Here is a 26,551-nt window from a genome sequence, read left to right on the forward strand (position 1 = left end):
GCGCCTCTTCCCTTCTGAGCTTTGTACTGTGCCTCAAAAGTAGTACTCCCCCACATATGGGGTATCTGTGTTACTTAAAGTAATCTTTCCCACGGTTTTTGCCACCTAATCTGAGAGCAGCTTGATGAAGACAGACTTGGATTTCAGTGATTTTTCACTTACTGCGCTGCTTGCAGCAGTTTAGAGAAAGTTACTGTTATACAGGTACTTCTGACAAAATTAGTATATCATTAAAAAGTTAATTTATTTCCGTTCTTCAGTACAAAAAGTGAATCTCATATATTATATAGTCATTACAAAGAGAGTGATCTTTTTCAAGTGTTTATTTGTTAATGTTGAAACATAAATTTTTATTTATTTACAAATTGTGTCGAGCATTACATCTTATTGACATTAAATTCGTAATAATTAACACAACGTTATGGGGATTAGGGAAGGGAAGAGGATAGGGGAAATGGTGACATTACAATACCTATCCAATCACATTTTCTATGCGTATCTGCAAAGTTTTTTAATAACGGTATTTAAAGGGAAAGATAACCAATTGTTCAATTTTTTTTATGAAATTGAGCTATATTATTAGATGTAGCGATTATTTTTTCTGATAGGCAATTCTCGTTGATCAGTGACATGACCTCGGACAGTGAGGGGCATTTGGAGTTTTTCCAGTAACTAGCAATTTTGATTCTTGTTGCTACAATAATATGTACAATCACTGTACGGATCTCATAGGGAAACGAGTCCAAATCAATAGCGAGTAACGCCTGCTGTGCATTAAGAGTCACTGGTATACCACAAATCTGGAACATCAGGTGGTCTATGGCTTCCCACAGACGTCTAATTCTGTCACAACTCCACCATATATGTAGCATGTCTGCACAGGGGTCTCCACTCCTCCAGCACGTGTCTGGGGAACTGCGGAACATCCTAGACAATCGACTGGGAGTGAAATACCACCTACATAACAATTTCCTTGCGTTTTCTATGTGGTTTGTACATTTAGATTGGCTTCCAATAATTAAGAAGGATGCCCTCCACTGATCCGGTGTGAATGTGCAGTTTAGGTCTTTTTCCCACTTTTGCAGGTATGTAGTTAGGGCAGGGTATTCTCCAACATACAGTCGTAGCTTGTGGACAGCGCCCTAATCTGTGATGTCGGGTTCATCAGCATAGAGTAGAGTTTAGATGGCGGTGCAGGAATTGTTTTTTTCCTTTCAGTTAGGAAATTCCGGATCTGCAAATATTTGTAAAAATCCCTTTGAGGAACATGGTATTTATCTCGTAATGATGTAAAAGTAATTAATTCCTCCCCATCATACAAGTTTCCAATTGAGGTGGTTTTGGGTAAATTCCAATTTTTAAGTTTGAGGTCCGGGATACAATGCTCCAGTGTCTCTATGGGAGCTTTGAGGAATGTGGTTTGTATAAGGCCTAATTTATTAGTCAACACTCTCCATAGCTCCAGAGCCGCGTCTATTGTTGGGGACATTTTTAGGTTTCTATTAGGAACTTTAGTTTGATGTGCATGGTAAAAAGCTGAGACATTGGAGGTTCTCATCAGATGTTTTTCAATTGCTATCCAGTGCCGATCATCATCATTATTCCACATGAATCGCAACTGTTCGAATAATTAACATTTTCACCGACGCAATCCTGCCCAGCCATGATAGTTTGTGTTTCTTCATGCGTAACATGTCAGTTTGGATTTTCTTCCTTAGAGACTCATAATTCAATGATAGCATTTTATCTGCTGAGAGTGTCAGCCAAATACCTAAATACTCAATATGGTCATTTTCCCATTTAAAAGGGTATTTATTCTCAAAGTTTTTGGGGTGTTTTGTGAGTGGGGTTAGGTTTAATACCTGGCATTTAGACACGTTTAGCTTATAATATGATATTTTAGTATATGATTCGATTATTTGCATTGCTGCCGGTAATGATTCTGTCGGGTTTGTTAACGCTAGAATGATGTCGTCCGCAAATAAACCTATTTTGTGTTTCGTTTTATTCACCTGTCATCGAGTGTGATCTAATTTTCTCCGCTAGAGGCTCAATCACCAAAGCAAATATAAGGGGTGATAGCGGACACCCCAGTCTCGTCCCATTAGTAATAGTAAACCTGTCCGACATCATTCCAGAGACAGAAACCGACGCTGATGGGTGAGAATATAGCAGAGTGATTGCTTTAATAGTATTACCCGTAAATCCAAATCTGGCCAGAACCTCAAACAGGTATCCCCAATGCACCCGATCGAACGCCTTCTCCGTGTCCAGGGATAGGAGCAGAGAAGGCGTCCGGTCCCTCCCCGCCACATGGATGAGGTCAATCATTCGTCTGGTGCCGTCCAATGTCTGTCTAGATTTGATAAATCCAACCTGGTGCACCAGGGAAGGGATTACATCGGAGAGTCTATTTGCTAGGATTTTTGAGTACAGCTTGAGGTCAGTATTTAGAAGGGATATTGGCCTGAAATTACTTGGATGGTCGGGCGTTTTACCTGGCTTGGGGAGGGGGACTATAGTCGCTTGTAACATTTCTTCTCGTATTTTGCCCGTTTCAAATATATTTTGGAAGACTAATAATAGATGTGGGGACAATATTTGGTTGAATAGCTTCAAGTATTCATTAGTTATACCATCCGGTCCTGGGGATTTATTATTTTTTGTTGCCTGAATGGTTTGTTGGATTTCTTTTTGGCTTATAGGTTGATTTATTGCCATCAATTTATCCTCTGGGATTTGGGGTAAAGATATGCTATTCAGGAAATTATTAATTAGCTCAGCGTTGGGTTGTGGGATAAGGTTATCGGTCTTGAGATTATAGAGTGAGGAGTAATATCTTGCTAAAGTATTCGCAATTTCTTTAAGGTTGTATATTTTGTTCTTTTGATCATCTTGTATGTGAGCTATTTTTTGCTTTGTTAATCTCGCTTTAATCTTATTGGCAAGTATTTTACTCGCTTTATTCCCCTGCCAGTAGTATTTTGCTTTATTTCTCCTCAAATTATGCTCATATTTATATTGGAATAGCTGATATAGTTCGTATCTTGCCTTTTTGTAGTTTTCTATATACCGTGGGTGATGGGCTATGTTTATGGATGTTTTCCAATGTTGCTATATTTTTATTGAGCTCTTCTATTTGTCGCATTCTCAATATTTTGTGTTGTGCTGCTATCTGTATTAACCGCCCTCTTATGTAGGCCTTGTGGGCGCACCACACTGTGGTCCGGGATATGTCAGGGGTACTATTGATATCAAATAATTCCTGGAGAAGGTCGTTTAGTTGGGATTTAATATTATCTGAGGCTATTAAAAAGTTATTAATTCTCCACGGAGAATAAGTTAAATTATTGTACGTATTTTAATTTGGCATGTTACAGGAGTGTGGTCCGACCAGGTTATGTTCCCAATTTTTGCTGATTGTATATTTTATAGGAGCCATTTATCCACTACTATTAGATCTATTCTTGAATATACTTTATGTGGGTGGGAGTAATACATATAATCCCGTTCAGAAGCATGAAGGACCCTCCACGTGTCATACAATTCTTCTGATATAAGACACTGGGACAAAGCATGGGATTGAGACTTTTTCTTTGAGCACCAAGACTTGTCTATATTAGGGATCGGGACGATGTTAAAATCTCCACAGATTAGCAGGGATCCTTGTTTTATTTTGGATAATTTAGTTATGAGGTCTTTAATAAAAGTAATTTGACCTGAATTGGGTGCGTATATACACTATGTTCCAAATTATTATGCAAATGACATTTTTCTCGGATTTTCGTAAATGGTCAGTGCAAATGACAGTCAGTCTAATAAAAGTAATCACCCGTTAGATTATACATTGAATTTTATTGAAGAAACCTCCCACTGATAACAGTATAATCTCCAAAATGAATAAAAACTTAAAATGCACTGTTCCAAATTATTAGGCACAGTAGAATTTCTAAACATTTGATATGTTTTAAAGAACTGAAAATGCTCATTTGCGGAATTTGCAGCATTAGGAGGTCGCATTCACTGAACAAAAAAGCTATTTAACTCCAAAACATCCTAACAGGCCAAGTTACATGTTAACATAGGAGCCCTTCATTGATATCACCTTCACAATTCTTGCATCCATTGAACTTGTGAGTTTTTGGAGAGTTTCTGCTTGTATTTCTTTGCATGAAGTCAGAATAGCCTCCCAGAGCTGCTGTTTTGATGGGAACTGCCTCCCACCCTCATAGATATTTTGCTTGATGATACTCCAAAGGTTCTCTATAGGGCTGAGGTCAGGGGAAGATGGTGGCCACACCATGAGTTTATCTCCTTTTATGCCCATAGCAGCCAATTACTCAGAGGTATTCATTGTCATGCATAAAGATGATTTTGCTCCTGAAGGCACTTTTCTGCTTTTTAGACCATGGAAGAAAGTTGTCAGTCAGAAACTCTATTTACTTTGCTGAGGTCATTTTCACACCTTCAGGAACCTTAAAGGGCCCTACCAGCTGGTTCCCCATGATTCCAGCCAAAAACATGACTCCTCCACCTCCCTGCTGACGTCGCAGCCTTGTTGGGACATGGTGGCCATCCACCAACCATCCACTACTCCATCCATCTGGACCGTCCAGGGTTGCTCGACACTCATCAGTAAACGAGACTGTTTGAAAATTAGTCTTCATGTATGTCTGGGCCCACTGCAACCGTTTCTGCTTGTGAACACTGTTTAGGAGTGGCCGAATAGTAGGTTTATGCACCACAGCAAGCCTTTGAAGGATCCTACACCTTGAGGTTCAAGGGACTCCAGATGCACCAGCAGCTTCAAATAACTGTTTTCTGCTTTGTAATGGTATTTTGGCAGCTGCTCTCTTAATCCAATTAATTTGTCTGGCAGAAAACTTCCTCATTATGCCTTTATTTGCATGAACTCTGTCTGTGCTCTGTTTCAGTCACAAATCTCATCAGAGTATGATGATCACTCTTAAGTTTTCGTGAAATATCTAATTTTTTCATACCTTGTCCAAGGCATTGCACTATTTAACGCTTTTCAGCAGCAGAGAGATCCTTTTTATTTCCCATATTGCTTGAAACCTGTGACCTGCATAATAATGTGGAACATAATTTTTGAGTAGTTTTCCTTTAATTAGAATCACCTGGAAAACTAATTATCACATGTGTTTAAGATTGATTTCAGTGATTCATTGAGCCCTGAGACACAATACCATCCACGAGTTTATTTGAAAAACAAAACAATTAAATCTTTGACACTTAAATCCAATTTGCATAATAATTTGGAACACAGTGTAGATGCAATTGTATACACCTTATTATTGATATTACATATCAATATTACATATCTGCCTTCATCATCCAGAATGCTATCAACAAGCTGGAACGCTATAGTGTCTTTTATTGCAATCACTACCCCTCTCTTCTTTTTCACCGCATATGACACATAGATATGGGGGTAATTTTTATGTTGTAATCTATATGTATCTTCACAGTTTAAATGAGTTTCTTGGACACATAGTATGTCCGCTTTGAGTGCCTGGCTTCTTTCCATAATAACGATCTCTTGAAAGGGCTATTTAGGCCTTTCGCATTAATGCTAGATATTTGAAATACCATCAGTTACAAAAAAGAAAAAAAATTCAATGTCACCGGATACAGGATAATAATAAGGGAAACAAAGGGGTTAAGGTTATTAACAACAACTACAACAATTACAACTTGTACAACTCAAGAGTCTGGTTCTATGTGAACCAACTGGATAGTCGTTCCTATCCAGTATTAAAGGGGGGAGAGAATAGAAAAAACGAAAGCGTTTTTCTCAAGTCCCTTCAACCTGCCAGCCAGGAAAAAAAAATAACAGTGTGGTGCCCCGGCATAGACACATAGGGGATACATATAGTTACAGAGTACTTGCATGAGAATCAGGTCCATTCTTTGTTCAGTGTCGGGGGTCTTTTCTTTAGTGGCGAGCTGGTATCTTCATCCACTGACGTCAGGGACCATTCCTGGAGCAGGGTCATGGCCTCTCTGGGAGACGCAAGGACATGTGAAGTTCCGTTTTTCGTCACTATGAGCTTTACTGGATATCCCCACTTGTAGACAATACTGTTGTCCCGCAGAATCTTGGTTGCGGATGAGAATTCCCGCCTCCTGTTCAGGGTTGTCGCAGACAAGTCGGTGAACACTAGGATGTTCCGGAATCTTTCTGGAAGTTCTTGCTTTGCTGACACTGCCTTGGTCACTGCCTCCTTGAAGTGGTAGAAGTGCAGCCTGGCTATCACGTCTCGCGGTGCGGAGCTGGGAGCAGACTTTGGTTTGGGGATCCGATGTGCCCTGTCAATCAGCAGGTCTCTGTTCCGCTGACTGCACCAGAATTGTAAAAAAGTCCATTAGAAACTCCTTTAGTGTATCCACTGACACGCTCTCGGGGATTGCTCTGAAGCGTAGGTTATTGCGCCTGGTTCGGTCTTCTAAGTCTCCAAGCTTCAGTTTCAGGGCCATGATTTCTTCGTCCGCTTCATTACTAGTTGGTTGTGCGCCGTAGTATATTCCTCCAGTTTCCCCTCTATGTGCGAGGTTCTGTCGCCAATCTGCGTAATTTCTTTATGTAGGGCAGTGAAAGCCGTTGTGATATCAGTATGAATGGCTTGCTTCAAGTCTCCCAGCAGGGATCTGAGTGTGGCTACAGTGACTGGGGCAGAATTGGAGTCTTTAATAGGAGAGTCTGAGGAGACGGTCAGGGCTGTGTTTAGTGGTTGTAAATCTTCAGGCTCTGAACCTTCAGCATTCCTAGCAGGGGGGAGAAGCAGGGACTGCAGCGTTGGTGAACAGCTCTGTGTGCTCAGAGAGCTTGCAGCTTTGCTGGGAGTTTGGGCTGGTGGATTGATTCACTGTTCATCTCTGACCTTTGCTTCACACTGCTGTTACTCCTGCTGCTGCCGCGTGGTGAGAGCTGCGGTCGCCATCTTGGATCCAGCTACCTGCCGCTTCAAAGACCGGGACCTTGCTGGGCGCCTGCCCCCTCCTCCCTCCCTTCATTCCTGCAGCGCACAACTGCCTCGCTTATCTTATCTTCGGATCTGGCTTCCACCAGTCACCTCACTATGCTTTGGGCCGCTTATGATAGCTGGTGGTTAGGGAGCTCGAGCCTCGCACGTCCGCTCAGCTCCACATCCGGTCACGCCCTATTTATGTTAACGTTGATGATTATGGCTTACAGCCAGTGAAAACCCAAAAGTCATTATCTCAGTAAATTAGAATACTTTATAAGACTGTCATGATATGTACTTTTGCCCTGTCCTGTATTTGAATAATATGCCATTTGATGTATGTAACTGTTCTCTGGTTTCTATTAGCTGTAATTTATGTATTTTCTTGTGCTGTGAGTTCACCTGTAACAATATGTCTCCTTCCCCCGATACTTGCAGCCCTAAGCTATAATGTAATTAAGCTTTGTCAACACCACTAGTGAAGAATAGCCATTCTTCCTCACAGCAGGTGGCTAGTCAAATGTACATACTAGATAGACTAAGCGGAGCCCACCAGTCTAGAATCTTCTGGTGGACCCAACCATTGAATAGAAGGTGTGACCCCTACCCCCCTTCATGGGCGGATCCCAGGAGCTCAGACAATCCATTCTTATTTTTGAGATCAGATGTGAGTTGATCCTTAAAGGAGGAGTGGGGATTCTTAGCTGAGGCAAGACCCCACTTCCATCTGTGACTGCGGAAGCGAACGGGGCGAGACTTGAGCTGAGGACATATCTCATCGTTCGTGAGATTGTTTTGGGATCCCTTGGACTCGTGTGGACTATTGCTTTGTTAGCTGGCACAAGGATTATCGGGAGGTGCCCCCGAATCTGTTCTGTTGGACTCGTGGAAGGACTATTGTTTCGTATATCGGGTGCGGGATTACTGGAAAGCACCTCCAGATCTGTTTCTTTACTTGATCTTTTTGTGGACTTCTCGTGGACTTGAAGGACATTATGGATATTTGATGTTGTATGCTCCCTGCTTTAACCCCTTCATGACCCAGCCTATTTTGGCCTTAATGACCTTGCCGTTTTTTGAAATTCTGACCAGTGTCCCTTTATGAGGTAATAACTCAGGAACGCTTCAACGGATCCTAGCGATTCTGAGATTGTTTTTTCGTGACATATTGGGCTTCATGTTAGTGGTAAATTTAGGTCGATAATTTCTGAGTTTATTTGTGAAAAAAACGGAAATTTGGCAAAAAATTTGAAAATTTCGCAATTTTCACATTTTGAATTTTTATTCTGTTAAACCAGAGAGTTATGTGACACAAAATAGTTAATAAATAACGTTTCCCACATGTCTACTTTACATCAGCACAATTTTGGAAACATTTTTTTTTTTTGCTAGGAAGTTATAAGGGTTAAAATTTGACCAGTGATTTCTTATTTTTACAACAAAATTTACAAAACCATTTTTTTTAGGGACCACCTCACATTTGAAGTCATTTTGAGGGTTCTATATGGCTGAAAATACCCAAAAGTGACACCATTCTAAAAACTGCACCCCTCAAGGTGCTCAAAACCACATTCAAGAAGTTTATTAACCCTTCAGGTGTTTCACAGCAGCAGAAGCAACATGGAAGTAAAAAATGAACATTTAACTTTTTAGTCACAAAAATGATCTTTTAGCAACAATTTTTTTATTTTCCCAGCGGTAAAAGGAGAAACTGGACCACGGACGTTGTTGTCCAATTTGTCCTGAGTACGCTGATACCTCATATGTGGGGGTAAACCACTGTTTGGGCGCACGGCAGGGCTCGGAAGGGAAGGAGCGCCATTTGACTTTTTGAATGAAAAATTGGCTCCAATCTTTAGCCCACACCATGTCGCGTTTGGAGAGCCCCCGTGTGCCTAAACATTGGAGCTCCTCCACAAGTGACCCCATTTTGGAAACTAGACCCCCCAAGGAACTCATCTAGGGGCATAGTGAGCACTTTAAACCCCCAGGTGCTTCACAAATTGATCCGCAAAAATGAAAAAGTACTTTTTTTTCACACAAAATTTCTTTTAGCCTCAATTCTTTCATTTTCACATGGGCAACAGGATAAAATGGATCCTAAAATTTGTTGGGCAATTTCTCCTGAGTATGCCGATACCTCATATGTGGGGGTAAACCACTGTTTGGGTGCACGGCAAGGCTCGGAAAGGGAGGCGTGCCATTTGACTTTTTGAATGGAAAATTAGCTCCAATCGTTAGCGGACACCATGTCGCGTTTGGAGAGCCCCTGTGTGCCTAAACATTGGAGCTCCCCTACAAGTGACGCCATTTTGGAAACTAGACCCCCCAAGGAACTTATCTAGATGCATAGTGAGCACTTATAACCTCCAGGTGCTTCACAGAAGTTTATAACGCAGAGCCGTGAAAATAAAAAAATAATTTTTCTTTCCTCAAAAATGATTTTTAGCCCAGAATTTTTTATTTTCCCAAGGGTAATAGGAGAAATTGGATCCCAAATGTTGTTGTCCAGTTTGTCCTGAGTACGATGATACCCCATATGTGGGGGTAAACCACTGTTTGGGCGCACGGCAGGGCTCGGAAGGGAAGGCACGCCATTTGGCTTTTTGAATGGAAAATTAGCTCCAATCATTAGCGGACACCATGTCGCGTTTGGAGAGCCCCTGTGTGCCTAAACATTGGAGCTCCCGCACAAGTGACCCCATTTTGGAAACTAGACCTCCCAAGGAACTAATCTAGATGTGTGGTGAGCACTTTGAACCCCCAAGTGCTTCACAGAAGTTTATAACGCAGAGCCGTGAAAATAAAAAATGTGTTTCCTTTCCTCAAAAATATTTTTTTAGCCCAGAATTTTTTTATTTTTGCAAGAGTAACAGGAGAAATTGGACCCCAAAAGTTGTTGTCCAGTTTCTCCTGAGTACGCTGATACCCCATATGTGGGGGTAAACCACTGTTTTGGCACACGTCGGGGTTCGGAAGGGAAGTAGTGACGTTTTGAAATGCAGACTTTGATGGAATGCTCTGCGGGCATCATGTTGCGTTTGCAGAGCCCCTGATGTGCCTAAACAGTAGGAACTCCCCACAAGTGACTCCATTTTGGAAACTAGACCCCCAAGGGAACTTATCTAGATGTGTGGTGAGCACTTTGAACCCCCAAGTGCTTCACAGAAGTTTATAATGCAGAGCCGTGAAAATAATAAATGTGTTTCCTTTCCTCAAAAATATTTTTTTAGCCCAGAATTTTTTATTTTTGCAAGAGTAACAGGAGAAATTGGACCCCAAAAGTTGTTGTCCAGTTTCTCCTGAGTACGCTGATACCCCATATGTGGGGGTAAACCACTGTTTGGGCACATGCCGGGGCTCGGAAGGGAAGTAGTGACGTTTTGGAATGCAGACTTTGATGGAATGGTCTGCGGGCATCATGTTACGTTTGCAGAGCCCCTGATATGCCTAAACAGTAGAAACACCCCACAAGTGACCCCATTTTGGAAACTAGACCCCCGAAGGAACTTATCTAGATGTGTGGTGAGCACTTTCAACCCCCAAGTGCTTCACAGAAGTTTATAACGCAGAGCCGTGAAAATAAAAAATAATTGTTCTTTCCTCAAAAATTATGTTTTAGCAAGTAATTTTTTATTTTTGCAAGGGTAACAGGAGAAATTGGACCCCAACAGTTGTTGCCCAGTTTGTCCTGAGTACGCTGGTACCCCAAATGTGGGGGTAAACCACTGTTTGGGCGCACGTCGGGGCTTGGAAGGGCGGGAGCACCATTTGACTTTTTGAACGCAAGATTGGCTGGAATCAATGGTGGCGCCATGTTGCGTTTGGAGACCCCTGATGTGCCTAAACAGTGGAAACCCCTCAATTCTAACTTCAACACTAACCCCAACACACCCCTAATCCTAATCCCAACTGTAGCCATAACCCTAATCACAACCCTAACCCCAACACACCCCTAACCACAACCCTAACCGCAACACACCCGTAACCCTAATCCCAACCGTAACCCTAATCCCAACCCTAACCACAACTGTAACCCCAACACACCCCTAACCCTATCCGTAACCCTAACCACAAGCCTAATCTTAACCCTATTTCAAACCCTAGCCCTAATTCCAACCCTAACTCTAATTCCAACCCTAACCCTAAGGCTATGTGCCCACGTTGCGGATTCGTGTGAGATTTTTCCGCACGATTTTTGAAAAATCTGCAGGTAAAAGGCACTGCGTTTTACCTGCGGATTTACAGCAGATTTCCAGTGTTTTTTTTGTGCGGATTTCACCTGCGGATTCCTATTGAGGAACAGGTGTAAAACGCTGCGGAATCCGCACAAAGAATTGACATGCTGCGGAAAATACAACGCAGCGTTTCTGCACGGAATTTTCCGCACCATGGGCACAGCGGATTTGGTTTTCCTTAGGTGTACATGGTACTGTAAACCTGATGGAAAACTGCTTCGAATTCGCAGCGGCCAATCCGCTGCGGATCCGCGGCCAATCCGCTGCCAATCCGCTGCGGATCCGCGGCCAATCCGCTGCGGATCCGCTGCCAATCCGCTGCGGATCCGCGGCCAATCCGCTGCGGATCCGCTGCCAATCCGCGGCGGATCCGCGGCCAATCCGCTGCGGGTCCGCTGCCAATCCGCTGCGGATCCGCGGCTAATCCGCTGCCTGTCCGCTGCGGATCCGCGGCCAATCCGCTGCCGATCCGCTGCCAATCCGCTGCCGATCCGCTGCCGATCCGCTGCGGATCCGCTGCCGATCCGTTGCGGATCCGCTGCCGATCCGCTGCCGATCCGCTGCGGGTCCGCTGCCAATCCGCTGCGGATCCGCGGCCAATCCGCTGCCGATCCGCTGCGGATCCGCGGCCGATCCGCTGCGGATCCGCGGCCGATCCGCTCTGTGTGCACATGCCATAACCCTACCCCTAACCCTACCCGTAACCCTAACCCTACCCCTAGTTCTAACCCTAGTTCTAACCCTAACCCTAGTGGGAAAAAAAAAAAAAAAAAAATTCTTTATTTTATTATTGTCCCTATGGGGGTGATAAAGGGGGGGGGTTATTTATTATTTTTTTTATTTTGATCGCTGTGATAGAACCTACCACAGCGATCAAAATGTACCTGTAAGGAATCTGCCGACTGGCAGATTCGGCGGGCGCACTGAGCATGCGCCCGCCATTTTCCAAGATGGCGGCGCCCAGGGAGGAGACGGCCGGACACCGGGAGGATCGGTAAGTATGAAGGGGTGGTGGGGGGGTGGATCGGAGCACAGGGGGGGTGATCGGAGCACAGGGGGGGGGGATCTGAGCAAGGAGGGAGCGGACAGCAGGACGGGGGAGCCGGCAGGCGGACGGAGGGGACCGGAGGACTAACGGAGCACTGGGGGGGCGATCGGTGGGTGTGGGGGGGGGGCACTTTAGTATTTCCAGCCATGGCCGATGTTATTGCAGCATCGGCCATGGCTGGATTTTAATATTTCACCAGTTTTTTAGGTAAAATATTACAAATCGCTCTGATTGGCAGTTTCACTTTCAACAGCCAATCAGAGCGATCGTAGCCACGGGGGGGTGAAGCCACCCCCCCTGGGCTGAAGCACCACTCCCCCTCTCCCTGCAGATCGGGTAAAATAGGAGTTAACCCCTTCACCCGATCTGCAGGGACGCGATCATTCCATGACGCATACGCTGCGTCATAGGTCGTTTTGGCACCGACTTTCATGACGCAGCGTATGCGTCAAAGGTCGTTAAGGGGTTAATAAATCTCATTGGATCGTCTCTCGGCCTGTTGTCCCTTCCTGCTCTGCCGTACACCCCGTCACAAACACCAACTTGAAAAATGATTTTAAAAGTTGAAATGTTGGCCTACTGAAATGTATGTTCAGCAAATGCACTCAATACTTAGTCGGGGCTACTTTTGCATCAATTACTGCATCAATGCGGCGTGGCATGGAGGCGATCAGCCTGTGGCACTGCTGAGGTGTTATGGAAGCCCATGTTGCTTTGATAGCACCCTTCAGCTCATCTGCATTGTTAGATCTGGTGTCTCATCTTCCTCTTGACAATACCCCATAGATTCTCTATGGGGTTAAGGTCAGGCAAGTTTGCTGGCCAATCAAGAACAGTGATACTGTTGTTTTTTAAATCGGGTATTGGTACTTTTGGCAGTGTGGACAGGTGCCAAGTCCTGCTGGAGAATTAAATTTCCATCTCCAAAAAGCTTGTAGGCAGAGGGAAGCAAGAAGTGCTCTAAATATTTCCTGATAGACGACTGTGCTGAGTTTGGTCTTGATAAAACACAGTGGACCTACACCAGCAGATGACATGGCTCCCCAAACCATCACTGATTGTGGAAACTTCACACTAGACCTCAAGCAGCTTGGATTGTGGCCTCTCCACTCATCCTCCAGACTCTGGAACCTTGATTTCCTAATGAAATGCAAAATAAACTTTCATCTGAAAACATCACCTTGGACCACTGAGCAACAGTTCAGTTCTTTTTCTCCTTGGAACAGGTAAGACGCTTCTGGCGTTGTCTATTGGTCATGAGTGGCTTGACACAAGGAATGCAACACTTGTAGCCCATGTCCTGGACATGTCTGTGTGTGGTGGCTCTTGAAGCAATGACTCTAGCAGCAGTCCACTCCTTGTGAATCTCCACCAAATGGCCTTTTCTTAACAACCTTTCAAGGTTGCGGTTATCCCGGTTGCATGTGCACCTTTTTCTACTACACTTTTTTCTTCCACTCAACTCTACTTTAATATGCTTGGATACAGCACTCTGTGAACAGCCAGCATCTTTAGCAATGACCTTTTGTGACTTGCCCTCCTTGTGGAGTGTGTCAATGACTGCCTTCTGGACATCTGTCAAGTCAGCAGTCTTCCCCATAATTGTGGAGCCTACTGAAACAGACTAAGGGACCTTTTTAAATGCTTATGAAGCCTTTGCAGGTGTTTTCTGTTTATTTTTCGTATTTACTGAGATAATGACTTTTTCATAGGCTGTAAGCTATAATCATCAACATTAACAGTAAACACTTGGAATAGCTCACTCTGTTTGTAATGACTCTATATAATATATGGTTTTCACTTTTTGTATTGAAGAACTTCAATAAACTAACTTTTTGACAGTCTGATTTTGTGTTTGTCATCAGATTATCACTAGAGAACTAGTGAACCTGCTGCCCTGTAATCCTCCATATTCATGAGCTCTGTATAACCCTGCCTCCATCACTGACTGGCAGCTTTTTGCCTATGCGCAGTGTACTTGCATTGTGTATGGGTGAAGTTATACAGTTCTCATTATTCAGAGAGCTGCTAGATCGGCATCAGAGAAATCGGTCATTTTATCAAATTAATACAAAGCAGACCAGTAAGTGACACACCGCTGGAATCCGACTCTCTGCCCTTGCATAGTGCTGCTCTCAGATGGGTAGCAAATTTCCTTGAAAGCAAAGTTTGCAGAAAATGGAAAAATAGGGATTTTTTTGTGTACTCACTGTAAAATACTTTTCTCCGAGCCAATCATTGGGGGACACAGGACCATGGGTGTTATGCTGCTGCCACTAGGAGGACACTAAGTGAACATAGAAAGATTAGCTCCTCCCCTGCAGTATACACCCTCTGCTGGCTGTAACCTGAACCAGTTCAGTAACAAAGCAGTAGGAGCTTGTAACTATTACAAGAATAAACTCTGTCAAAACTAAGAATGAACACAAGCCATTAGCCTAACAGGGTGGGTGCTGTCCCCCCCAATTATTGACTCTGGGAAAAGGATTTTACTGTCAGCACACAAAAATCCCTATTTCTCCTACGCCTCATTGGCGGACACAGGACCATGGGACATCCTAAAGCAGTCCCTGGGTGGGGAACAATCAACTATTACCCCATGTACCAAAGAGTTACAGATGTGGTACTGCCGACTGCAGAATCTGCCTGCCGAGGGTCGCATCTGCAGAGGCCTGAGAATGAATACTGTAGTGTTTTGTGAAAGTATGCAAGCTGGACCAAGTCACAGCCTTGCAGACCTGTTCTGCTGACGCCTGGTGCCGAATGGCCCAAGAGGCGCCCACTGACCGAGTGGAGTGTGCCTTAATATGTGCTGGGACAGGTATGCCCCTGACACGGTAGGACTCCTGAATAGCCGAGCGAATCCACTTGGCTATTGTGACCTTTGAAGCAGCTAGGCCCTTCCTATGCCTCTCCGGAAGCACGAATAGGGCATCTGACTTGCGGAAAGATGCTGTCTGTGAGACGTATCTCCTACGAGCTCTCACTAGATCCAGAGTGTGAAGAGCCTTCTCGATACGATGTACTGGTGCCGGACAGAGTGAGGGCAAAACAATATCCTCGTTGAGATGGAAGGAAGAGACAACTTTCAGCAGAAAAGATGGGGACGTTCTCAGAACCGCCTTGTCTTGATGGAAAATCAGGAACGGAGCTTGGCAGGACAGGGCGCCAACTCCGAGAATTGCCTGATTGACGTCACGGCGACTAGGAAAAACTACCTTCCAGGAAAGAAAAGTTAGCGAAAACATGCTGCAGTGGTTTGAAAGAGACCGCCTGTAAAACCCCTAGGACTAAATTAAGATCCCATGGCTCCAACGGCATTTTATAGGGAGGCATCACATGGGAAACTCCCTGAATGAATGTCTTCACCTGTAATCTGGTAGCAATCCTGCGTTGGAACAAAACAGATAAAGCTGAAAACTGTGCATTGAGTGAGCTAAGCGCGAGACCTAACTCCAAACCGGTCTACAGAAATTCCAAGATGGAAGGAATAGAAAACTCAAGAGGAGAGCGTCCACGGTCCGTGCACCAGAGAAGAAGGTCTTCCAGGTGCGATGATAAATGCGCATAGACGCGGGTTTCCTAGCACTAATCATGGAGGAGATCACTTGTTGAGAAAATCCTGCTTGAGCTAGAACCCAGGATTCAACGACCATGCCGTTAAATACAGGGCCCCGGGGTTCTGGTGGTAAATAGGGCCCTGGGAAAGCAGATCTGGGCGATCCAGGAGTCGCCAGGGAACGACGACGAGTTGAACTAGGTCTGCGTACCACGCCCAGCGCGGCCAGACCGGTGTGACCAGGATCATTGGTCACCCCCTCCGCCCTGATCCTTTTGAAGACCCTTGGAAGTAAGGGGAGCGGGGGAAAATATATACGGAAGCCGAAATTGCTACCACGGAAGAACCAGTGCATCTGCTTCGATGGCTACTGGGTCGTGGGACTGAGCTATCAACTCGGGAACCTTTGTGTTTAGCCGTGAGGCCATCAGGTCCACATCCGTAGTCGCCTAGCGATGACAAATCTGCTGAAAGATCTCCGGATGAAGAGACCACTCTCCCAGGACGAGGCCCTGGCAGCTGAGGAAATCTGCTGCCCAATTCTGTATGCCCGGGATGTGAGCCCCCAATATGGCTGAGTGGTTCCTCTCAGCCCAACGAAGTATGTTACCTACCTCGTGCATGGCCATCCTGCTGCGGGTGCCCCCTGACGGTTGATATACGCCACAGCCGTGGCATTGTCGGATTGGATCATGATGGGACGACTTGCCAGGAGATGATGAAAAAGCAGAAGGGCTAACTTGATTGCCCGTATCTCCAAATGTTGATCGTCAGACGTGACTCTCGAGAAGACCAGCGTCCCTGTGCCGTGTGATGGCGGAAAACTGCACCCCAGCCAAGAAGACTGGCGTCGGTGGTCACCACCAGCCAACGTACTGGAAGATAGGACTTCCCTGATCCAGTGAAGACTTCAGCATCCACCACCTGAGGGTCTGCCTGACCCACTGAGGCAGACGGAATTGACGGTCGACAGAGAACGGGTTACTGTCCCAAGCCGTCAGAAGTGCGTGTTGCAAAGGGCGGAGGTATAGCTGCACACTTGGAACCGCCTCTATTACTGCTACCATCTTGCCGAGAATCCCCATACTAATTCATATGGAGTGAGGGAAAGAGCGGGAGAGCATCTATGCTTCCTGTTGTACGGCTAAGACCTTTCCCAGAGGGAGAATTACCAACCCGTGGGAAGTGTCCAGGACCATTCCCAAGAAGGAAATCTGCTGAGCTGGCACTGGAGAAGACTTTAAGTTTATCTTCCAACCCAGGTGAGAAAATTTATCCACCGTGATACTCACGCACTCCTCGCTTGCCCGAAAAGACGGTCCTTTGATGAGCAGATCGTCCAGGTACGGAAGGACCACCACACCCCGAGCGTGAAGGATGGTCATGACCTCTGCCATGACCTTGGTGAAGACTCTGGGGGCGGTGGCGAGGCTACAAACTGGAAGTGGTCCACTCCAACCGCGAAGCGTAGAAATCTTTGGTATGGAGGGAAAAAAAATCGGGAAGAAAACTCGATTTTGTATCCAAAGGACACCAGTTCTCTGACCCACTTGTCGTGAATGACCGAGAGCCTGGCTTGTCGGAACAAAAGTAGACAGCCGCCTACTTTGTCGGTGCCCACCGTATACCATAAATCATTGTGTAGAGGATCTAAAGGATCTGGCCCCTATGGATCCAGACGGTTTTGGCCTGCTTTTCCAGGAACGATTAGGTCTATATGAGACTTGGGAACCCCTGTCCCTACGCGGGGACCGCCCTGATGCCGAAGAGAAAGTTGTAGAGCACCAGTTGGTATTGCTGCGAAAGGGCCGGGTCCGGACCTTTTGTTGGGTCCGAAATGGCCGAATGGGCCTATGCTGGGGAAAGAATTTTCTCTTCCCTCCGGTAGCGTCGGAGATAAGTTGGTCCAGCTTTTTTCCAAATAAGCGACCGCTCTGGTAAGGCAGAGAGGTTAATGACCTTTTGAAAGCATTACCAACTCCATCAGAATGGACTCTGACTCCACGACTCTGACTCCACAGCCCTGATTGTATATGTATTCCAGTTTGGCATGATCGTTGTTTTATCTGCTGCAGATCTAGCAGCTACCTGAATGTTTAGCTCTGTGTAACTCAGCCCCCATCACGGATTGTCAGCTTTCTGCTCATGTACAGTGTGCGCAGTAAGCTGGTAATCAGTGATGGGAAGTGCAGGACTATATGGAGCTTATAAATATTCTGAACTACTGATCTCCTGCTGATAAAACTGGTTTTTATCAAAACTATACTAAGCAGCCCAATAAATGACACATCGCTTGAATTGGTGTCTGCCCCTACATCATGCAGCTCTCAGATTACATGGCAAAATCCTGGTGATACATTCCCTCTACTTGCTTCCTGGATACAATATCTTCTCATAACATTGTTATTCTTATGTAATGACTAGCTGTTTCCAGCCAGCTACCGCTCGGCACGCTCATTGCTATCTAATTAACGCTGCTGGTGATTAAACTAAAGTAAATAATGACAACATTCAAGGACGGAGCCTCGGGTGGTAATGTGTGGGGACGGAGCCTCATGTGGGAATGTGTGGGGTCGGAGCCTCGTGTAGTAATGTGGTGGGGGGCGGGATTATGTGTGGTAATGTGGTGGGGGGGATTATCTGGTAAAGAGGTGGGGGGCGGGATTATGTGTGGTGATGGGGTGGGAGGCGGGATTATGTGTGGTAATGTGGTGGGGGCGGGATTATGTGTGGTAATGTGGTGGGGGGCTGGATTATGCGGGATTTGTGGTAATGTGGGGGGGCTGGATTATGCGTTGTGTGGTAATGTGGTGGGGGGCAAGATTATGTGGTAATGTGGTGGGGGGGCGGGATTATGTGTGGTAATGTGGTGGGGGGCTGGATTATGCGGGATTATGTGTGGTAATGTGGTGGGGGGCGGGATTATGCGGGATTATGTGTGGTAATGTGGTGGGGGGCGGGATTATGAGTGGTGATGTGGGGGGCAGGATTATATGTGGTGGGGGTGGGATTATGTGTGGTAATGTGGGGCGGGATTATGTGTGGTAATGTGGGGGTGGGATTGTGTGTGGTGATATGGTGCGGATTGTGTGTGGTAATGTGGGGGGCGGGATTATGTGTGGTAATGTGGTGGGGGGTGGGATTATGTGTGGTGATGTGGGGCGGGATTATGTGTGGTAATGTGGTGGGGGTGGGATTGTGTGTGGTGATATGGTGCGGATTGTGTGTGGTAATGTGGGGGGCGGGATTATGTGTGGTAATGTGGGGTGGCAGGATTGTGTGGTAATGTGTTGGGGGGCGGGATTATGTGTGGTGATGTGTGGGGCAGGATTATGTGTGGTAATGTGGGGGGCGGGATTATGTGGTAATGTGGTGGGGGGCGAGATTGTGTGGTAAGGGGGCGGGATTATGTGTGGTAATGTGGGGGGCGGGATTATGTGTGGTAATGTGGTGGGGGGCGGGATTATGTGTGGTAATGTGGTGGGGGCGGGATTATATGTGGTGGGGGCGGGATTATGTGTGGTAATGGGGTGGGGGGCGGGATTATGTGTGGTGATGTGGGGGGCGGGATTATGTGGTAATGTGGTGGGGGGCGGGATTGTGTGGTAAGGGGGCGGGATTATATGTGGTAATGTGGGGGACGGGATTATGTGTGGTAATGTGGTGGGGGGCGGGATTATGTGTGGTGATGTGGTGGTGGGCGGGATTATATGTGGTGGGGGCGGGATTATGTGTGGTAATGGGGTGGGGGCGGGATTATGTGTGGTGATGTGGTGGGGGGCGGGATTATGTGTGGTAATGTGGTGGGGGGCGGGATTGTGTGGTAAGGGGGCGGGATTATGTGTGGTAATGTGGGGGACGGGATTATGTGTGGTAATGTGGTGGGGGGCGGGATTATGTGTGGTGATGTGGTGTTGGGCGGGATTATATGTGGTGGGGGCGGGATTATGTGTGGTAATGGGGTGGGGGGCGGGATTATGTGTGGTGATGTGGTGGGGGGCGGGATTATGTGTGGTAATGTGGTGGGGGGGCGGGATTATGTGTGGTGATGTGATGGAGGGTGGAGCTACTGTGCAGGGGGCGGGATTAGCGAGTAATCATGATGCCTCATATATATAGATGGCATTGGACAGATACTAAACAATTAGTTGTTGCATGGACATGGCAATTACTGATTACAATAAAAAAGGGTTTACTTGTTTTCCAGTACACTTGAGGGCCTTTATGTAATGAATGGATATGACATGAAGAGCACGCTGCCTTGTTATGATGCATTTATTATTTGTCTGCAGATTTATTGTGGAGAATGCCTTTGTTGATGAGAAGGAAGAGGCATGCTTATCTCTTGGAGTGATAGCAATTCATGCCAGGTAACTTTTAATATTCCTTCACTTCCTTTTCTCCTTCCTTCTCTCCCTTCTAGTATATGGTATATATTTTCTTCCCCTCAGGCCTCAAAAAATTATTTAAAAAAATGTTTATGTAAAATTAATGTTAATTTGTTTCTTCCCTTCATTTTATTTCTGATTGCCTACTTGACTGCTATTTCTTAATCTAATTTTCTGGTTTGTACTACTTTTCCATTTTTTTTTTGTCCTGTATTTATTAAAATTCTTGTATTTTCTCCCTGTTTTCATTTTTTTATGCTTTTACTATGCATTAAAATTCCTTTCATAAACTATTTTTATCTTTTACTACCCTTTTACCGCCCACAATATAATTTATTTATTTTTACATTTTGCTTTACATTTTTTCTTCAGCTCTGCCTTTTTTCCTTACCTTGACTCATGCTTCCAGGAAGTATTTAAACACATTAAGGTAAGAGTCAACTATCAGAAGGGATAAAAATGTTGTTCTTTATGACTTAGTATCAAGGTGTTAATGTGCTTATCTGCTATATACATAACATATCTGATGGTATGTGCACACATTAAGTATTTGTTGCAGACAGTTCTACATAACAACAGGAACAACACTGCATATGGGCTTGTTCACACTGTGCTTTTTTTGCTGCGGATTTTTCAGCTGCGGATTTGTAAAACCCGCAGTGCAAAACGGCGGTGGTTTTCCCTGCGTTTTTTTGTGCGGTTTCTACTGCGGATTCCACTGCGGGTTTCCAACTGCACTTTCCTATTGGTGCAGGTGGAAAACCGCTGCGGATTCCGCAGAAAGAATTGACATGCTACTTCTTTTTTTCCGCAGAAAATCAGTGCGGATTTTCAAGCGGAAAAATGCAAAGTGGGCACAGCGGTTTTTGTTTTCCATAGGGTAACATTGTACTGTACCCTGCATGGAAAACTGCTGCGGATCCGCAGCTGCAAATCCGCTGCGGATCCGCAGCAAAAACCGCAAAGTGTAAACATAGCCTATAAATGTGTTTTTGCATGCTTTTTATTGCTCTATTAACTTTTGTTCCCAGTCATTAAAATGAGCGGAAAACACTGCAAAAACCCAGAAAGAGTTTATATGTTGCATATTTGAAAAGGCTTCAAATCTGCAAAAAATAAGGTGCATAAGTGTGGGTTATTGATAATTTAGTGACAAAAATGTATAATTCGTGGAGAAAGGTTGAACTTGATAGACCCAGGTCTTTTTTTTTTTCAACCAATGTAAGACCTGTGTGCCTGAAAATCCTTCTCTTTGCTAGTACCATGGAATGCTTTGGTTTTTGTGACAAAATATGCTTGAAAATGTGTGACGTGAAGCACAGTAAATGCTTAACATGTGCACATCCCTTTATTAGAGATTGTTCAAATGTGTTAGGATAAATGTAATGCTATGTCCACATGTTCAGATTTTGCAGAAGATCTTTCTGCTGCAAAAAAACAAAGTTGGCAGGAAAAATACAATACATGGGTTTTTACTTGCATTTTTCCCCATAATTTGAATTTGAGATAAATGGTGAAGCCTTGGATTGGAAAAAAGGCTTTGAGGGTTCAAATCTGTAAGGAAAAGAATAAGCATGGGATTTCAGAAATCTCACCTCATTCCTCTTTGCTGGTACTGTAAAATTAATGGGCAAAAGCCCGTTGTAAAACTGTGACTTGTGAACAACCCTTAGCTCTATATCAGATTTAACTTTCTTCTACATAAAACCCATTTATCACCTATCCACAGGATAAAAAAAAAATTAAAACAAGGCCATCACATCTTTTCTATTAAGTTATTATGCTGGTGCACAAATAGGCTTTTACTAATGTACAAACATAAATATACTGTATATACAAATATAGTTCGGTCCATATAAATTTGGACAGAGACAACATTTTTCTAATTTTGGTTATAAACATTACCACAATGAATTTTAAACAAAACAATTCAGATGCAGTTGAAGTTCAGACTTTCAGCTTTCATTCGCGGGTATCCACATTAAAATTGGATAAAGGGTTTAGGAGTTTCAGCTCCTTAACATGTGCCACCCTGTTTTTAAAGGGGCCACAAGTAATTGGACAGATTAAATAATTTTAAATAAAATGTTCATTTTTAGTGCTTGGTTGAAAACCCTTTGTTGGAAATGACTGCCTGAAGTCTTGAACTCATGGACATCACAAGACGCTGTGTTTCCTCCTTTTTTGATGCTCGGCCAGGCCTCCACTGCGGTGGTTTTCAGTTGCTGTTTGTTTGTGGGCCTTTCTGTCTGAAGTTTAGTCTATAACAAGTGAAATGCATGCTCAATTGGGTTGAGATCAGGTGACTGACTTGGCCATTCAAGAATATTCCACTTCTTTGCTTCAATAAACTCCTGGGTTGCTTTGGCTTTATGTTTTGGGTCATTGTCCATCTGTAGTATGAAATGACGACCAATCAGTTTGGCTGCATTTGGCTGGATCTGAGCACACAGTATGGCGGCTCTGAATACCTCAGAATTCATTCGGCTGCTTCTGTCCTGTGTCACATCATCAATAAACACTAGTGACCCAGTGCCACTGGCAGCCATGCATGCCCAAGCCATCACACTGCCTCCGCCGTGTTTTACAGATGATGTGGTATGCTTTGGATCATGAGCTGTACCACGCCTTCGCCATACTTTTCTCTTTCCATCATTCTGGTAGAGGTTGATCTTGGTTTCATCTGTCCAAAGAATGTTCTTCCAGAACTGTGCTGGCTTCTTTAGATGTTTTTTTTAGCAAAGTCCAGTCTAGCCTTTTTATTCTTGATGCTTATGAGTGGCTTGCACCGTGCAGTGAACCCTCTGTATTTACTTCATGGTAGATTCGGATATTGATACGCTTACCTCCTGGAGAGTGTTGCCCACTTGGTTGGCTGTTGTGAAGGGGTTTCTCTTCAGCATGGAGATTATTCTGCGATCATCCACCACTGTTGTCTTCCGTGGGCGCCCAGGTCTTTTTCCATTGATGAGTTCACCAGTGCTTGCTTTCCTTCCCAGGATGTACCAAACTGTAGATTTTGCTACTCCTAGTATTGTAGCAATTTCTCGGATGGGTTTTTTTCTGTTTTCGCAGCTTAAGGATGGCTTGTTTTACCTGCATGGAGAGCTCCTTTGACCGCATCTTTACTTCACAGCAAAACCTTCCAAATGCAAGCACCACACCTCAAATCAACTCCAGGCCTTTTATCTGCTTAATTGAGAATGACATAACGAAGGGATTGCCCACACCTGTCCATGAAATAGCCTTGGAGTCAATTGTCCAATTACTTTTGGTCCCTTTAAAAACAGGGTGGCACATGTTAAGGAGCTGAAACTCCTAAACCCTTTATCCAATTTTAATGTGGATACCCTCAAATGAAAGCTGAAAGTCTGAACTTCAACTGCATCTGAATTGTTTTGTTTAAAATTCATTGTGGTAATGTCTATAACCAAAATTTGAAAAATGTTGTCTCTGTCCAAATATATATGGACCTAACTGTATATACATTGTGCATCAGCACACTGCAATTAATACTTTCATTCCACTATCAGTAAAGGTGAGCTCAATGAGTAGGGTTCTATATCTTTTAATTTACCTCTTTATGTGCCTAACTAGGCTTCAAACTGGAAAGGAGATAGGATCCAGCTTAACTCTAATTAAACCCTGCCTGGGCTAGATGGCTGATAGTGTCCAGGGTTCGGCTACACCTTTCAAAATACAATAAAATGTAAAACATGGCCAGCACGCCAAAAGTATTACATTTCATAGGCAGGTGCTCATATGCTGTGGCCTATCCACAGGACTAATTATAACTTGCTGATTGCTAGGGTCCCAGTTACCACATCAACCATTCTAATCCCAAAAATGAGACCCTGTTTGAAACTATGGTTGTTCATGTGCAGCACCCCTCCATTCATTGTCTCTACGTGTGTTGACACTCCAGAGTCCCATTCTTGGGATCAATAGAAGTCCTAGCGGTGGGACCCTCTAGAGCTCACAAAGTTATAATCCACTCTACGCATATGTAATAACTTGGTTTTGTAGGACAACCCCTTTAAGCGGTCCTAAAAATGTAATGGTGTTGTCCCATTAAATAAAATTGATGACCTATCATATGGATAGGTAATCAGTGTCACTTATCTGATGTGGGAGTCCCCCACCCTGCAACCTCACCAATCCGCTTTTGTTAGCTCTTGCGGTGGCCGGATCCTATCATTGATTAGAGCTGAACTTCACTTCTCAGTGTGCAGCTTCCACTGCTGAGTATGGCAGATCAGGTCCTATTCAGGAAAGTAGGAGCTGAGTTTTAAGAGAATAGGATTAATGTGCAGTACTCTGCAGTGGTCACTACACATTGAACAAAGGTTTGCAGTGCCACTCCATTAAATGTTAACATCCATCTGCCTCCAATGCTAGGTATGGTTGATGGTTTTGGTCCCCAACTGATCCAAAGGTTAGGCCAGTAATATTAAAGTATGTTAACACGTTCATCATTTACTACGGTTTTTGACGTTGCAGAATGTCGCACCTTTCCCTCCTCCAGTTATGCAAATTAGTGGACACGCATTTATGTTTTTTACACATGCGGATTTTCCTCATTAATGCAAGTCTAAGGGGAAAATCTGCATGCGTACCTGCAAGAGAAATTGACATGCTGCAGATCTGAAAGACGCGCCGCATGTCAGTTTCTGTGGGTGATCTGCAGGTACACATAGACTCACAGTGGACTATGTGTACATCCACTATGCTGTAATATCTGGCTGCTGCATTTTTTCACGCTGCATAAATACGCAAAACGGCAGCAAATCCTGAATGTGGGAACAGGTACCCTAAATGCTTGAACAACTCCATTAACTTACAGAGCCTGACTCCTATGATTATATTTTTTTTTATTCTTAATTTGTTAGGTCTTAATTTTGATATCAGTCTTTGAAACTTGTCTCTGTTTCAGTCACCACCACATAACAGCGTCCGGAAAGCGGCATATGAAACTGTAGGAAAATTTGTGCGTTCAATGCACCTTGTGTGTCAAAAGAACTCCAGTGAGGCCAATGTCAAAGGTGAGGGGGATCAATAAGATTTAGCTTGTTTAAATATGTGTACAAAAAGTATATGTATAAATTGTGAGATAGTCTTAGTTACTCACCGGTTAACGGTGTTTTTCGGAGTCCATGACAGTACTACGGAGAGAGGGGATCCGCCCTTCAGGAACAGGAAACCTACAGATACATAAGGGCGGCACCTCTCCCACGCATCAGTTGGTTTACAGAGCACAAGAGGACCACCAAGGTTAATAGCATACATAATAAACAATGACACAATAACTAACTATTCACTACCCGTGAATTATATAAATAAAGGAAGAGGTGTACACCCAGAACTGAAGAAGACGGGAGGGTATGTACAGGTGCTGTCATGGACTCTGAAAAACACCGTTAACCGGTGAGTAACTAAGACTTTATCGGTCGTCCATGACAGCACTACGGAGAGAATTACAGAGAGTAACTAACTAGGGAGGGACTACAGCTTGCAGCACCCTTACACCAAAAGAGAGGTCAGAAGAGGCACCCAAGTTCAATCTATAGTGGTTATAGAATGTGTTTGGGGAAGACCAAGTAGCAGCCTTACAAATTTGGTCGATCGACACCTCCAATCTTTCCGCCCACGAAGCCGCCATAGCTCTAGTGGAATGCGCTTTCAGACCTTCAGGCGCCGGCTTGCCCTTTGAGATGTATGCCAGCGAGAGAGCCTCCCTGATCCATCTAGCTAAAGTAGATTTCGATGCTCTATGACCTTTCCTACTACCCTGATAGGACACGAATAGGGCGTTATCTATCTTCCAGGGATCAGTTACGGCTAGATATTCCAGGATACATCTTTTTACATCTAAAGTGTGTAGCTTCCTTTCCTTATCGTTAGTAGGATTGGGGAGGAAGGATGGAAGAACTATTTCCTGTGTTCTGTGGAACCTGGACACTACTTTAGGAAGATATGCTGGATCAGGGGATAGTATCACTCTATCATCCCAAAGCTGCATGTAAGGGGGAACCCTGGATAATGCTGGATGTCGCCTATCCTACGCGCCGATGTTAGGGCCACCAGGAAGGCTACTTTAAGGGATACATTTTTAATAGAGGCTGATGCAATTGGCTCAAATGGGGCCTCTGTCATGGCTGAGAGGACTAGGTTCAGGTCCCATGGCATGACCCTATTCTTCACCATTGGCCTAGACCGTTTTGTCGCTCTTATGAATCTGCTGACCCAGTGATTCTCAGCAATGTTGCAGCCAAAGAGAGCCCCTAAGGCTGATACCTGCACTTTAAGTGTATTTGGGGATAACCCCATATCTA

General features: G+C 44.5%; 1 protein-coding gene across 2 annotated transcripts in view; it reads left to right on the top strand.

The window, feature by feature from the left end:
• The window catches only part of IPO4 (importin 4), a 359,020-nt gene that overhangs the window by 188,265 nt on the left and 144,204 nt on the right, over positions 1–26,551 (top strand). For both annotated transcript variants that reach the window (XM_077248938.1, XM_077248939.1), the window contains exons 20-22: positions 20,124–20,201; positions 20,592–20,649; positions 25,153–25,261. In XM_077248938.1, the coding sequence (XP_077105053.1) occupies positions 20,124–20,201; positions 20,592–20,649; positions 25,153–25,261 (245 nt within the window). The remainder of the gene's footprint in view (positions 1–20,123; positions 20,202–20,591; positions 20,650–25,152; positions 25,262–26,551) is intronic.

Source organism: Ranitomeya variabilis, chromosome 1, assembly GCF_051348905.1.
Source record: "Ranitomeya variabilis isolate aRanVar5 chromosome 1, aRanVar5.hap1, whole genome shotgun sequence".
Classification (NCBI taxonomy): Eukaryota; Metazoa; Chordata; class Amphibia; order Anura; family Dendrobatidae; genus Ranitomeya; species Ranitomeya variabilis.